The 15409-nt window shown below is 47.9% G+C and overlaps 2 protein-coding genes across 5 annotated transcripts in view; both read left to right on the forward strand.

Moving 5' to 3' along the window:
* NUTF2 (nuclear transport factor 2) overlaps positions 1-13278 on the forward strand; it is a 20422-nt gene extending 7144 nt beyond the window's left edge. The window contains exons 2-6 of one of the 3 annotated variants that reach the window (XM_027775077.1): positions 4486-4655; positions 9201-9328; positions 10901-10972; positions 11060-11158; positions 13060-13278. In XM_027775077.1, the coding sequence (XP_027630878.1) occupies positions 9230-9328; positions 10901-10972; positions 11060-11158; positions 13060-13173 (384 nt within the window). In that variant the 5' untranslated portion in view covers positions 4486-4655; positions 9201-9229 and the 3' untranslated portion in view covers positions 13174-13278. Of the gene's footprint in view, positions 1-4485; positions 4656-5826; positions 5917-9200; positions 9329-10900; positions 10973-11059; positions 11159-13059 lie in introns of those variants that run through there. The other 2 variants (XM_006156875.3, XM_006156873.3) reach the window with 2 other exon arrangements.
* A 2031-nt stretch (positions 13279-15309) lies between these two features.
* The window catches only part of EDC4 (enhancer of mRNA decapping 4), an 11723-nt gene continuing 11623 nt past the window's right edge, over positions 15310-15409 (forward strand). For both annotated transcript variants that reach the window (XM_006156878.3, XM_006156879.3), the window contains exon 1: positions 15310-15396. The gene's annotated coding sequence lies outside the window, so the exon portion shown is untranslated. The remainder of the gene's footprint in view (positions 15397-15409) is intronic.

Consider the following 15409-nt stretch of genomic DNA (forward strand, 5'->3'; position numbering starts at 1 on the left):
GGGGATCTTGGGCACGACTGCGCATGCGCCCAGCATTGAGTTTAAGCCGCTGGGTCCAGGACTCAAACCACAGTCGACTACATGGGAGTCCAGCGACATAGCCATTATGCTAACTGTTGGTCCCATCCTGCATGTTTCTCAGGCTGGTCTGGGATCTGAACCATGTTGCCACATGGCTTCTAGCACTGTAGGGTGTTACCCCATGGAGGCTGGACCTTGAATTCTTTCTTAACCAATTGGAGTCTTGGTTTCCTCATTTACAAAATTGAGATAATCATACTGGCTTTACAGAGCTAATTATAAGGCTGAAATGAGAAAACACAGAAATGGTTGATTTACAGAGGCTTTCCTTTCACCACCCTGTGGACTCATGCTTGTCCCTGTATTCCTCTGCTCATCTCAGTCTCAGGGTATCACAGCAGCATTGCCAGGTATTGTAGTGGCAGACTGTGGGAGTGATCACTTAGAAGCCTTGGACCCTACTAATGGATCCAAGTTCCTGTGTACCTCAATAGCGAGTTCAAGGCATCAGTCTCAGTTCAGGATGGGAGTTGTTTAAACTGGGGTCCCAGTCACCTGAGAAAAACAAGTTATCAAAGAGTAAATATAGAACAGACACCACAGTGCAGGTTGACCCTGTGGCACAGCAATAATGCTAGTGCCCTGCAAGACTGGAAACCATGTTCAGGGCCAGCAGGTGGTGTAGCAGGTAAGGCACTGGGCTCCCATATGGCCAACTGCAGTTCAGATTCCAGACCCAGCAGCTTGAAAACCACGGCAGGCGTGCATGTGTGCATGCATGCCTCAAATCCCAGGAGGAGAATGGAGGAGAAAGGATTGCAGTATAACTATTCCCCCCAAAAGCGTGACTTCTCACTTTCCCTCTCACTTTCTCTCTCTGGTGAGCACATATACCCTGTGCCAAAAGCCTTTTTTTAAAAAAAAGACAAAACCATGTTGACAACTGACCAACCATGCTTTGGATTCTTGGGTTTGGATCTGTCAAAAACATGGTGGATGTGTACACAGGTGCCTGGGATCCTGAGGAGCTGGAGGGCTGGGGAAAGGGGATTGCAGTGTGATGAGGCCCTGTCAAGGGTGCTTTTCTCCCTCCCTGTCTCACTCTGTCACAGACACACACAGGTGCGCACACTCTCTACCATTAAGGAAAAGATTCCAATGGCTTTAGAGGCCTTTGAGCAGAAGAGGAGGAAAAGGTCCTTAGGGTTCTGGGGGCACCTGGACATCGGGTATCAGCCCCAGGAAAGGGTAATGCTCTGACCAGCCATTTGGGCACCAGGTGTTAGCTGATATCTCTCAAGACTTTAGGCAGGGCAGTCGGGGACTGGGCACTTGCCATTCCAGGGTGGAGGCCTGCTCACACAAGGAAGAGGTAGAGAGGCTAGAAGAGAGGTTGTCAGGTGTCTCACTGTGTGTGTGCTGTTACTCACAAGCAGGCCCCTAGATGACCAGGGCCCTGGGAGTGGTGGTAGGGTGTGACCAAGCCCTACTTGCCACACACCACAGATAGTTGGGTGGATGACAAAAGATTGTTTCCTGACAACTGGGATAGAAGGTGTGGGCGGAGGGGAAGTAGGTCACTGGGCCACTTAAACTGAGCCCTGAGCAGGGTTTACCCAGCGCTCACTCCCTCCAGAGGAGGACTGGCCTCCTGGCCCAGGCTCCTGCACATTCATGTACTTCATCAACAAACAGCTATTGCAGGCTGGACCAGGCATCACGGGAACAGGATGACTGGGGGTGTCTTGGTCAGGGACACAGAGTATAAACAAATATGTAAGTGTGACAATCTCTGCAGTGATAAGGGCTAACAGAACAATACAGAGGTGAAGTAAGTAATTAGATGCCTATTTTAGACTGGTCAGGGAAGGTGTCCTTGAAGACGTGAAGATTGAGCTGACATGTATGTGATAAGGAGCCAGTCACATGAAGGTCTGGGGGAAGACTAATCCAACTAGAAGGAGCATCCATTGCAAAGCCCTCAGATGAGAGCAGGCTCAGCAAATTCCAGAAAGTGGAAAATGTCCAGCATGGCTGCAGAGAAGGGGAGGGGATGGGTGACAAGGAGACCAGGTTGGACAGCCAGGAAGTCCACATCACCTGGGGCCTTGAAGACAAGATAAGTGATTGAGACTCGACTCCAGGTGCCATGGAAGGGCCATAGGACAATATGCATGGCGCACCTGGCTTGGTAAGACAGTAGGTGTGAGGGGAATGATCACGATGGTACCTAATATCAGGATTCCCACAGCAGGCTTGGCATATCTTGCTGGCCTTCTCCATGGACCTTGGTGATGGGCCCTAAAACACATGAGTATTTTTCCATGTGCCCATATGGAATTAGGGACATTAGAGGTGTAGTCTTCTACCCCTGTGCCCGCCCCAGGTCCAGCTATGCTAGGATGTGTCTCTTCTTTGCTGAGATGGTAGAATAGGGTTGTGACTTCAAAGGTTTGGGAAAACTGAGGTCATCTTCCATGAAAATACCTATTGCTTGATGTGGAAATCTGTCTTCTGTCTGATGTCTTTGTTTATGTGTAGAAGCCCCATTTGAGGCCTGCCTCACCCCTCTGAGAATGGCAAGCTTAGAGTTCAGGGCTTTAGCCCTCAGTGCTCTGAAGCTCTCTCAATAATGTCTGTTTTTATCTTCAAGCTCAGGTTTGTCACTGGGAGTCCTGGATCTGGAGTTCACAAAACCTAGTCAGTCCAGTTCTATCCCTCACCTGCTGACCTGGAGTCAGTTGGCTAGCCTCCTGGGTGTTACTTTGCTCATCCCTAACATGGGTGTTGACTCACATGGTGTTAGGAATAAATGCATATAAAAGTCTTTGCACATTTTTACACTTAATGTGCATTAAATGTCTATTGAGGATAAAAATGAAGTTTTTCTGTTGTCTAATGGGTTCTCCTAGGCCAGGGTTGTTTTTTGTTTTGTTTTGTTTTTAAGAATTATTTAATTTTGGGACCAGCAAGTGGCGTGGTGGTTAAGGTGCTGGACATTCCCACATGGTCAACCATGATTCGAGTCTCGGAACTGGCGGCTTGCTTTCTCACTTTCTCTCTCTCTCTCTCTCTCTGGTCAAATTAAAATGAATGAATGAATGAAATTAAATAATTTTGCTAATAGGGTGCGTGCGCTTGCCAGAAAGACGGAGAGAGACAGAGTGAAAGAAAGTGAGAAATCACCCCAGGGGGGATGGCCACACCACAATCTCTTCTCCATTCTCCTCTTGGGATCTTGGGCACGCACGCCTATGCGCCTGGCATGAGTTTAAGCCACCGGATATGGGACTCGAACTGCAGTCAACTACGTGGGAGTCCAGTGACATAGGCATTACGCCAACTGCTGGTCCCGAAATTAAATAATTTTTAAGAAATAATTGCTTAATTTTATTTAATATTACTATTATTATTATTATTATTTTATTTTATCAGGTGGAGAGAAAAGGAGAGTGAAAGCAGGCTGCCAGATCCAGGACTTGAACTGTGGTCAGCTATGTGGTAGTGCAGCACCTTCCCCACCATGCCACCTGCTGGCCACTGTTTTTTTTTTTTTGGCGGGGGGGCAGAGGTCACATACCCTCACCAGAGAGAGATGGAGAGGAAGGTGGAGAATGCAACCCCACAGTGGGGCATGGTCATGCTGCAGTCCTTTTTCCATTTCTCCATCCTGTCAGGATTTCTTTTTTTAGTTTTTTGCTATAAGGTATGTGTACTCTCTGAAGAGAAACGAGAGAGAGAAAGAGGGAAGGTAAGAAATCACCTCCTCAGGGGAATGGCCATGCTGCAATCCCTTCTCCTCTATTCTCTTTTTGGATTTTGGGCAAATACACACGCACCTGGAGTGTTTTTCAGTCTGTCCTGTCTGGGACACCCCACAGTTGCCCATGTGACTGGAGTTCTTAACCACCACTCCACTGGCTGGCCTCTTCCTATCCAGATTTGTTTGGGCATGCATGCACACATTCCCAGAGTGTTTCTCTAGCTACCTGGGCTGGAATTTAAACTGTGTGGTCAGCCATGTGGGATCTGGCTCCCTTAGCCACTAGCCTATGGGCCTGGACCCAGGGTTGTTTTTTGTTGTCATTATTGTTTTAAGTTTATTTCATTTCTTTCTCCCATGAACGAGAGACAGAGACAGGTACTTCCAACAGGTTTCATTCTATCATCCTCCCTGGCCAGCCCTGGATCTTGGTTACATGTACACCTGGCATGTTCAGGGAGGTCTCCAGATGTCAGCCTTGAATCTTCACTTATGGGTCAGCCTTACAGAGTATTGTGTTACTGCTGTGCCACCATCTGACCCCATGTGCCAGGGTTTTATCTTGGGGTCATTGGCTGATCCTCAAGGAGTCTGAACTATCTGAAATTATTTGCAAGGTTGGAGAATCTCTTCCTCTGTGTAAATTTACTGGGAGAGGGTTACAGTTTTTGAGACATTCTTAGAGGGTTTTGCACCTACAGAGACCTAAGGGTCAGCAAAGGCTGTGCTCAGTGGGAGAGAGGCCATCGAGGTCTTTTCTGCTCCTCGGGACCCTGGCCTCAGTCAGCTTACGGACTGTTGGGGTGAAGCGGGAGATGTCGTGGCCAGCGGCCCTCTCAGAAGACCTGTAGGAGAAACCGTCATAATGAAGGTCAGTCCCTATGCAGTATGAGGCTGCCTCTGAGCCTTGGCACTTTATTTCTTTCCAGGCAGTTATTTCCATAGTAAATGTGTCAGAAACAAAGTCAGGGCTTGCTGGCCATCCTGGGGAACATCTCTCCAGCCTGACTGGGCCCCCTCCCCTGTTTGCATGGGGATGGGAGGGGAGTTGTGCATGCTGCTGAGTTGTTTTTTTTGTTTTTGTTTTTGTTTTTTGCTTAAAGGCTATGTGTGCTCGCTAGAGAGAGACAGAGACAGAGCGAGGGAAAGTGAGAAATCACCCCCTGAGGGGCTGGACATGCCACAACCCTTTCTCCTCTGTTCTCCCCTCAGGATTCTGAGCATGCACGCACACATGGCCTGTGTGGTTTTCAAGCCATCAGGTCCAGGACTCGAACTGTGCGGCCAGCCATGTGGGATTCAGCCACCTTAATCAACACGTCATCACCTGGCTCATTGTTGCTTTTTTTATACTCAGGAATTCCTAACCATGACTTGGAAACTTTGTGGGAGATTTGGAGGCTTTATAAGATTGGAGTTAGGATATAAATTCTCTAGTTTGTTGTGCCACGTTCTGTGCTAGAAGAGGGGGTGGTAGGAGGGTGGGTGGGAATAACCTCACTGGAACCCAGTCAGCTGAGAGCAGTGATGCTGGTACATGGGGGAGAGAAAGGGGCTGTACACGGGATGGGGATCAACATTTAGTTTGGGAAGGAGTCCCCAAATAGGTACAGTCTGAACGATGACTTGGAGGAAGAACAGGACGTGACTATGCAGATGAGGGGAGGGAGTGCATCCTGGCGGTGGGACTCACTTGTGCAATAAACACTGGTGAGTGATAACTCAGCAAATTCATGCGTGTGTATGTGTGTGTGTGTGTGTGTGTGAGTGAGAAGCTGAACCAAGGTAGGAGAGACTATCTAGAGAAATGGGGACAAGTTTGTATGGCTACCTGAGGAGCGTAGGGGACTCGACCTTTAACCTAAAGGTGAGGGAGTTATAGGGGAGGGATATGGCCAGCTGCTGTGTGGTTCATAGCTCAGGACACAGTTAACAGAAAGAAAGCAGCGGCTTTAGCAAGAGTACCCAGCATCACTACTGGTGTGCTAGAGGGACTGGGGAAAAACCCTCCCACATCACTGAACCTCATTTTCCTCACCTAGAGAGTGGGATGCCAGTGAGATCTGGCCTCATGGCTGTTGTGATCATTACATGGAAATAAACACATGAAGCTCAAGCTAGCCTGGAGTGAAGTAGGTATTGACTTCAGGGGCCCCTCTTGGCATCTTTAAAGCAAAGACCTCAGTCCACATAGATTTTGTTTGGTTGGCCAGCTCCCACAGTTTGGTGCCCTACCAACTGTGCCACAGAAGCTGGGTCAATTCACACAGGGTTTTTGTTTGATTGATTTTAATTGCTAGAGGGCATGTGTATCAGTAAGAGAGAGAGAGAACAACCACCCCAGCAGGTATTGTCATGCTCCAGTCCCTTCTCCATTTCTTTATCCTGTCAGGATTTGCAGCTCACATATACATGCACCATACACATGCACCTGGCGTTTTTCAAGTTGCTGGGGCCAGGATTTGAGCTGCTCAGTTGGCTATGTGGAATCTAGCTCCCTTTACCATTTGGCCACAGGGCCAGCTAGCCTGTATTTTTTTATTTTTTCCTTTTTTAAAAAGAATTATTTCCTTTATTTATTATTATTATTTAATTTGACCATATCAAGACACATACACACAGAGAAAGTGAGAAAGCAAGCTGCCAGGTCCAGGATTTGAACCGTGGTCAACCATGTGGAAGTCCAGTGCCTTTAACCACCACACCAACTGCTGGCCTCTAATCCACATAGTTTTAAAGATTCTTCTCATACTTTCTGGGAGCCCCTGAACTGTCGTGTTTCTCATTGAGCTCACTCTGCCCTTGCCTCAGCAGACTAAAGGGTCCTTCTGTCCTGTTATCCCTTCACCCCATTTCCCGCCACTGCTTTAGCCAGATAGTTTCTGTATTTGAAAGTTATCATTACTATTGACAATATTGAAAAAGGAAAAAGCAAAAATAAAAAATTCAGCCCACTGTCCCAACACATGGTGGCATTTGTGTTTAGATCAACCTCTAGCCTTAGTTGTCCTTCCCCTCGACCTCCAGCTTCCCTGTTCTCTTGTCTTTTCCTGCCCCCAGGCATTTGCTAAAGCTGTTTCTTTAGAATGGTATACTTTTTAAAACCTGTATTTATTTCATGAAAGAGGAAGAGACAGAAGGATAGGCACCCTTAACAGAGTCACACCACCCTCTGATCATCCCACACCAGCTTCTAAATCAGCCAGAATCACAGATGTGCTTTGTTGCACCTGGTGTGTTAAGGTTGGCCCAGGATTTGAACTCCCAGCCTTATGTGTTGCTTCAGCATTGCAGAGAGGCTCACTTCTACCTGTGTCACTGCAGCTAGGCCTGGCACACTCTTTTCAAGACTTCCCCCTAGGGCTGCCCAACCTCTACCTCCTCACCCCCCAACTCGAGAGCTCTTGGGGACTGGGTACAGCATCTCAAGTGATGGCACAGGTCGGGGCACATTAAGTGAGCTAATAAGAAAGTTCATACAAAGCGGGAGGGCAGCGATGCAGGGCAAGGGAGGGGCCACCTCGGGTATTCTGCGTGAGTATAGCCACGTTCTGACCTCTTGGGAGTGTGACCATGACAGCAGCTATGACTAGACATTGGTCCTATGCTTTCCCACTGGTTGATTTGTTTCTTGGCAGAGTGTAAACTGGGACACACCTTATGTTCCTTTGTGGCAGGCATGGCCGGATCCAAGCTTTCTCCTCTGCTCATTTTAGACTTTCCTGGACATTTCTTAGTCATCACAGTCCTGAGCTTCTATTTTTAGTGTCACTACCTCCCAGGGGACCTAAAATAAAGCTGGCTTAGCTTCCCAGCTCCTCATTGGCTAGAGTGTTGGTCACAGGCTGGGGATTGGCTGTGTCGTCATTGTTCCTCCAGCTCCTCTGGCCTTGGGTGAGGTCACAGGGACTGGAGCGAGCTAACATTGACCATTTTGAACTGAGTCCTTTACCACATTACCTTAGTGAAGCTTCACATTCACCAACATCAGTTTCCACCCCCATCTTACAGATGAAGAGACCAACACCCTGAGAAAGGTCATGGCTTGCATCAGATTCTACCACTGGTAATAGTTGTCTGTTGGGGTCAAACCCACCTCCCTACTGCTTTGGTTCAGAGTCCTATTTTCAGGGCAGAAAGAGTGGGCTTCTTCATAGTCATAGACAACTACAGAACAACATGTAGGCTTGTAGTCATGAAATACACAGTGAGGTGTGGGCCAGAATAACTCATCTGGGGCTTTGGTTTTCTATCAGCATCCTTGAATCTACAGTCTCCAGCTGGAAAGGGGGCTCCCCTCTCCCATCAGTGACCCAAGAGAGAGAGATCCTTGGCATGAAGGCAATGCTGAGCTAGGGAGACATGAAGAGATGACTTATTTCCCCCTTATAGCCGCCATTTCCCCTCCCCCTTCAGTTATTACACTCATCTTTTGAGGTGGTATCCCTAGCTCCGAAGTGGGTAGGAGACACCCGTATCAATGAAGAAATGCCCTAGTAGAAAGGGCCAGGTCAGCTATCACCTGACCTCAGAGATGTAGAGTTCCTCTTTAGACTAAGAAGGTTACTTTCTTCTATCAAAAACAGGGCCTTAAGGAGCCGTCCCCCTTCTCCAACCCCATTTCGCCGAGTCTTTTCCACCTGGGAACAAAGCCTTGGCACAGTGCTGGGAACCTGAGGACTATAACTTGAAGCACTCCACACACAGACATCAGTAGTTCCTGGTCTGTGAAGTGGGGAAAATAGCAGCAACTCTCTCCTTACAGAATGTTGAAAGAATTAAATGAAAAGATGGCATAATGCCTATGTTGCTGGACTCCCATGTAGTTGACTGCAATTTGAGTCCCAGACCCGGTGGCTTAAACTTGCGCCAGGTGCGTGTGCGTGCGTGCCCACAATCCTGAGAGGAGAATGAAGGAGAAGTGATTGCAGTGTGGCTATCCCCCCTCTGGGGGTGATTTCTCGCTTTCTGTCTCTCCATCTCTCTCTGTCTTTCTGGCAAGCGCATGCGTCCTATAGCAAAAACCTCTCCAAAAAAGAATTAAATGAAAAGATATAAGGCAAGTGCTTAGTTCATCCTTCAACATTCCTCCTCTTATTAGGGACCTTCCTTTGTCCTGGCTCCATCTTCAGTACCCATCTTGTGTGCTCCATCAGCCTGACATTCCACTGTCTCATCAACTAGGAACTCCTCAGAAGAGCTGTGTCTGGTCCAGTTCTGGGCTCCCAGCACTGATCTGGTTTGAGAGGGGTGTCCTGTCAAATTTCTAGGGCCTCCGCATGTTCCCCGAGAGAACAGACCTTGGGAATGGACTCCCTGCTCAAGGAGGCCAGGGAGGTTTGTGGGTCAGCGGCTGGCCACCACTTGCTGCTGTGGTACCAATGTTTCCCTCCTTGTCTTCTCATTGGTCATACAGGTCTCATCGAGGCTGGGTGACACTCCAGAATGGGAGACAAGCCAATTTGGGAGCAGATTGGATCCAGCTTCATTCAACATTACTACCAGTTATTTGATAACGACAGAACCCAACTAGGCGCAATTTATGTAAGTCTCCAGCACTAGGGACAGAATAGGACCCCCGGCAATCAATTGAGATGTTGGGCCAATGTGCCCAGTTCACAAATTCTGGCAGCATTTTACTGAGTTTCTAACTGTGGTACAAGGGGCTTGAATCTTAGTCCTACTGAATGGTCTGCACATACCTTCTGTCATCTTCTACAAGGGGATATTGGTATTCTGGGCAGACTTCTTGGCTTGCCATTCCATGTGGCCATCACTCTGACCAAGTGTGTGGTGCCAGGAGTACCTCTGTTCCAGATTAGGCAGCAGCACTCAGCCTAGGGCTCATGGTGCCCTCTGGAGGCAGCAGCCCTGAGCATCTTCAGTGCAAAGCTGAAGTCTTCTTGAAGCCCCAGCTTCCTATTGGGCCCAAAAGCCCATGAATGCTCAGTAGCGAGCAAAGGATGTTAGCCCAGGGAGTGGTGTGTCCTTTGAGAAACTGTCCTACATAAGCAGTATTTGCTGCTATTTCAGTCATGTCCATACACACCAAGAGCTATTTATACTTGAATCCTGTCTAAGATACGGTCATAGAAGTATGATTGACCAGGCCTCTGCCTAGCAGGTCTGCCCAGGATTGGGGTTTCTAGGAGCCATCCAGGGATAGAGCCTAGCTCCGAGCCTGACTAGGCTGTGTGCAGTCCCTTGCATGTGTCTCCAAAAAGTCAGAGTCCATTAGAAATTTAGGGAAAAAATAAAGGAATCTTAAAGTAGAAAACCAAATCCAACACAGATATTATTTGTTGTTATAATAGGGAGGGAATTGGAAAAAACAAAACCTTGAATTGTTCTGACTCTGGGATCCTGGCACTTCTGCCTCATTGTCTCTTAATTAAACCAGGCCTGACCTAGAAAAAAGAGTTAGCAAGGTCCGAAAAGATCACCTTATATATGTTATTTCATAATCCTCAGCCTAGTTCCCCTTTGAAGATTAGGAAATTTAAAACTCAGAAGTGAGTAACTTGCTGGTAAGTAGCAGAAGCCCTTATGAGTTCTATCCCTGGAGCTGTGGAAGGGAAGATTGGGAAGGGCGAGCATATGTAGGATTTTGTCTGTTGGTGGTAGGGAGGGTCCAAGACTAGGCTTAGGGAGCCCTTAGCAGCTTCAATCCCTCTTGACTCCGTGGGTGTCCAGAAGGCAAGTTGGAAGGGCCACAGTAGAGCTCGTCCTGGGCCTTGCAAGTGATGATGAATATGGGATGTCCTATTATTTCTGTTGAATTGTCTGGGGCTGGCGCTGACTGACTATGCAGTAGGATGGCTTTGACTGACCTTCCTAAGGCCCATGTGTAGCAGAGGTCATGTGACTTCTCAAATACTAATGGGAAATGAACTTAATAAATGTACTTTGTTAAATAATCTCTCAGAGCCTGGACCCATGGGATAAAGGGTACAGTTAAAGAGGTTGATAAGAAATTTGGGGAGCTACTATCAGTACTCTTTTCAGACAGGGAAACTGAAGCACGTATTCATTTTCATAGCATGACTCTATTTGGGGCCTTAGAGATAGACTTTGTTCTCTGAAGCACTGACCCAGAGTTTCCTATGAATTTTTTAGATTGACGCATCATGCCTTACGTGGGAAGGACAACAGTTCCAGGGAAAAGCCGCCATTGTGGAGAAATTGTCTGTAAGTAAGGGCCAGAGCTGGGGTACAAGTGGCTCCTTCCTGGTCCCTTCTGAACTGATAGCCCACTGCCCACTGTTTATCTTACAGAGCCTTCCGTTCCAGAAAATCCAGCACAGCATCACGGCACAGGACCATCAGCCCACGCCAGATAGCTGCATCATTAGCATGGTTGTGGGCCAGCTCAAGGTAATAGCGTTGCTGTAGTACTAGGAGGGGTTGCCCTGGGTTCCTGCTTTCCCTGTGGCTATAACGTGCTTAGAAGGGACACCTAGACAAAGTGACTGTCTAGAGCTACCCAGTCACTTAGCCACATGTGCCAGTTTCTAAATCATAGTTAAAATTAACTATGAGACTAGCAGGTGGCATAATGGTTATGTCACTGGGCGCCCACATAGTTGACCACAGTTTGAGTCCCGGACCCAGTGGTTTGAAATTCACACCAGGCGCATCTGTGTACATGTGTGCCCAAAATCCCAAATCCCAAGAGGAGATTGGAAGAGAAGAATGTGTCATGGCCATCCCCCCGGGTGATGATTTCTCGCTTTTTGTCTCTCTGTCTCTGGTGAGCGCACGTGCTCTATAGCAAAATATCTCTAAATTTTTTTTTAAAATTAAATAACTATAAAAACTTAGTTCTTCAGTTGTACCAGCCATATTTCAAGTTCTTGTCTCAGTCATTATCTGGCTACCTATTGGACATTGCAGACACAGAGAATTTCTGTGATTGTAGAAAGTTCTATTGGAGAACACTAGAGCCTTTTTTATAAGGGAGAAGTATAGGAGTGGGATTGGGCTGTGGTGCCAAGCTGCTGGACCCTGCCCTGCCCTGAGATGGAAGTGGATAGGCCAGCAGATAGCTGAGAGGCAATCCCCCTCCTGGAGTTACACTGCTTTTCCCTGAGCTAGCTGCTGGCTCTTCACCTGCTAAACAAAGCAGATTCCTGGAACTCCTGTTTCTCTTTGCATTTTCCCTCCCCATCTCAAGACCAGTCATCCTCAAAGCCTTTCTGTGACCTCTTAGATCCCCCAAAACTCTTGGGGGAACTTGTGCTCCAGCAGACTAAAGCCAGATTCTATTTCAAAAATCCCTTCCTTCTTTCCAAAGCAGGACTGATTAGCTGCCCCTTGGCCAGATCCCAGCCTCCTGGGCTTGTGTTATGATGGGGTTCACAGACATAGGCGCACATGCTTCCTCCCTAGGCTAGCTGGGGCAGAGCTTCCTAAGTCTGATACGGGAATGAAGAGAGAGGGGCCCCTTGGCCTTTCTGCAGTGGACCCAGAGGGACCGGCCTTCTGGCCTGCGCTTTGCTGTTAATTTCTCCTGTCTGCGTCCACATAGGCCTTTAAGATTGAGGAGGTCTCTCCAGGGATCTTAGAGCCCACTTCGTCAGGCTGAGTAATAAGGAGTACCCCTTCCTACCTGGTTTCATGTTCTTTCTGATGTTTTTATCCAATTCAGAGCCCCAAAATGACTGATTTGCCTCCTGACAAACCAGGTGATAAAGCTGGGCTCCTGTTTCAACTAAGACTCATCCTGCAGTTTGACTGGAGGTTTCTTTTCTTTCTTTTTTTCATTGCAAATGTTATTTATTACATGACATCTGATGATGCTGGTTTATTTTTCCCCCTCCTCTGTAGAGCTGTAACCACATTGTGAACTCAGTTTTGAGCTGTTTCTCACTTACCTGGCCACAGTCAGTATTGTCAGTAGTTTCTCCTGATAGGACTTTTATCACTAAATACTAAGATTGTTTACAGATTTTTGATACTTTTCAGAATCGTGATCACTCAAGTCCAGAGCCATGGGCTCAGAGGCAAGTATGTCCTCTGTCTCATTGCTGTAGCTGACTGTTAAATCGTTCTGCAGTTGAAGAGCACGTAGCAGTGTGAGTCGCCATTTGTGAGCCTCTGTATGCCCAGTGCAGTGTTTCAGTTCACATTCACAAGTACCCTTTGGCCATAGTGAGATAGTCCAGGACAGTAAGGTCTGATTGCAAAGACCACATTCTTTGCCTTGTTCCTCCACCACTGAATTCCCTCCCAATTCCTTCTCCCCTTTACTAAATCTTTTTTTTCTCTTTTCGCAGGCCGATGAAGACCCCATCATGGGGTTCCACCAGATGTTCCTATTAAAGAACATCAACGATGCTTGGGTTTGCACCAATGACATGTTCAGGCTTGCCCTGCACAACTTCGGCTGACCTCCTCTTAGCCAGGCACTCACGCTGTTTCCTTCTCCCTCCTCTTCCCGATACTATTCACACTCCTCCAGATGCTCCAAATATCATACACAAATGAGCAGGGCCGCGGTGGGAGTGGGCGCAGTGCGCTGCTGCCACTGGGGGGTTGTGCATGATGTTTGGACGCTAGACTAGTTGCATCTGACAGGAGAAGTTTGTGTTGTACCAGCGCATGCCTTGGAAAGACTTAAGTAATGAAAAGGTTGTCCTTTATTTTTTTTTTCTTTAATAATGCAAATGTTTTTTTTTTTTTTTTTTTTTTTTTTTTTTAATCTACTGACAAGTTGCTCTAGTAACCCAAAGAAGTGAAGGAGAAAGCAGCTGCCTCACCGCCCAGATATTGATTTGTTCAGATGTTTCAATGCCTCATGATACAATAAAACCACGAAAATTTTCTTAACAGTTTAAATTGTTTTAATTAGTTTAATAGTTGGCTGGGCATCAATAATTACCCTGCCTCTTTGTCTCTCTCATGTCTTACCTTCCCACCTCTGCCCCAATTCAGCAATACCTGCTGCAAGGAGAAAACTGCTAAAGCAGCCCTCCCAGCTAGTTTCGATCAGAAGCCCTATAGGGCAGAGTCATTTTCTCCAACCTTCCTGGTCTTGGGAAGAGCCCAGCTCTGGTCTCTGCAGTCAGTTCTAAGACCTGTGCCCTCGGCTCTTGGCACGTTCAAGGTTCTAATAGTAGTAGGAGAAATTACCTTGAATCTTATTGAAGTTGGAACAGCCTTGGCAAAAATGGCTCATCAAGTTGCCCTCTGGGCTGAGGTCTCATCAAGACTAAGGGAGGGGTCTGCTCTGTCCCCAGAAGGGTCAGGATCACATCCAGGGTTCCTCTTAGACTCCAAGCCAAGCAGAGAGCAGCTCGGATCCTGTACCGCATGCTTCCAATACTGCCCAAAGGCCAGTGCCCAGAATAGCCAGCTTCCATTGCCCACAGATTAAGGTTTGGTTGGGTTGGAGTATATATTTAGAGCTATGGAAGAAGGCAGTTTGCGTTTGAGTGCAGAGATTCATGCTGTAGGAGTACTCATCCCTCAGATCTCTGCAGGACATTTCCAGGCCTCCTCCCTCTATTTCCTTCCTCACACAATCTTCAAATCCCAGGAAGTCTTAGCTATTTATGCTCCTCAGTTTGGGAAACATTTGGCATTGCCAGTATAAATATAGCTCCTCAGCTCTGAGACCTCTGGATGGCGTACCTGGTGACAGGGTAGCAACTGCAGGCTATTGCCAAACCCAGACTTTGGGCTAATGCCCTTAGGTGTGAGGATCAATGAGGCTACCACTGCTAAGGCTGAGCTGTAAACTGATAGCCTTCCCTCCTCCGCTGCTATGGGTGGAGGCTAAGGGCTTTCTCAGACCCCACACAATGCCTGGCTACACTGGGCACAGAGCTGGATGGTGTGCCATTTACAGGACAGCATACTCAGGAGATTCCAGGGTGATTGATCTTGGCTGTTGTGTTTTTGGGGGAGTAGGGATGGGGGAGAGGTAGATAAACCTCTTAAACCACCCTGTATAAAATCTGCAATACAGCTTCTTCCATGTACCTGTGCCTGAATTGTCTGCAATAAAGAGGTGTTTGTAAACTATGGTTTCTTTCTTCCTACCTGGGGGCGCGTGGTGGGACAAGGGAGTGCTGTGGGACTGTAGGGAACAGTGATTGTGATCACTGGTGATATTATCTCTGCCCTTGCAATTCCTGAGTTATGACCTCATGGGTCCCCTCAGACCTTGGGTTACTCCGACCGATTTCTTGAAGAGGAAACTGACGCTTTTGCTAATTAGGCATATTTCCGGGGATCTAGAAAGGCGCATCCTAGGCTCAAGAGTTGATCTTGTTCTAGGACCATCATCAAATCCATGCTCTAGGAGCGAGCATGGACCGGGCGGAAACTCCCGAGACCAGTAGAGCTTAGGGCGGTTCAATACGTGGACACTGCGCCCTGCCTCAGCAGATCTATGGAACTCACCTGAACCCGCTGACAAGCGGGGCCTCAGAGGAACAAGGACTGGGAGTATAGTGGCGTCCGCTCCGAGGCCGGAACCTTTCTTCTCCGGCCCTCGAAGGTTCCGGGAACCGAGACTCGTGGGGGCCGGAAGTGGAGGCGGTTGGTGGGGTTGGCGGGGCTAAGGGACGCAACGCGGCTGGCGGTTTGCGAGCAGCGGGTGGACCGAGGGTAGTGACTGGC

The sequence above is a fragment of the Tupaia chinensis genome, unplaced genomic scaffold, assembly GCF_000334495.1.
Source record: "Tupaia chinensis unplaced genomic scaffold, TupChi_1.0 Scaffold000523_1, whole genome shotgun sequence".
Lineage (NCBI taxonomy): Eukaryota > Metazoa > Chordata > Mammalia > Scandentia > Tupaiidae > Tupaia > Tupaia belangeri.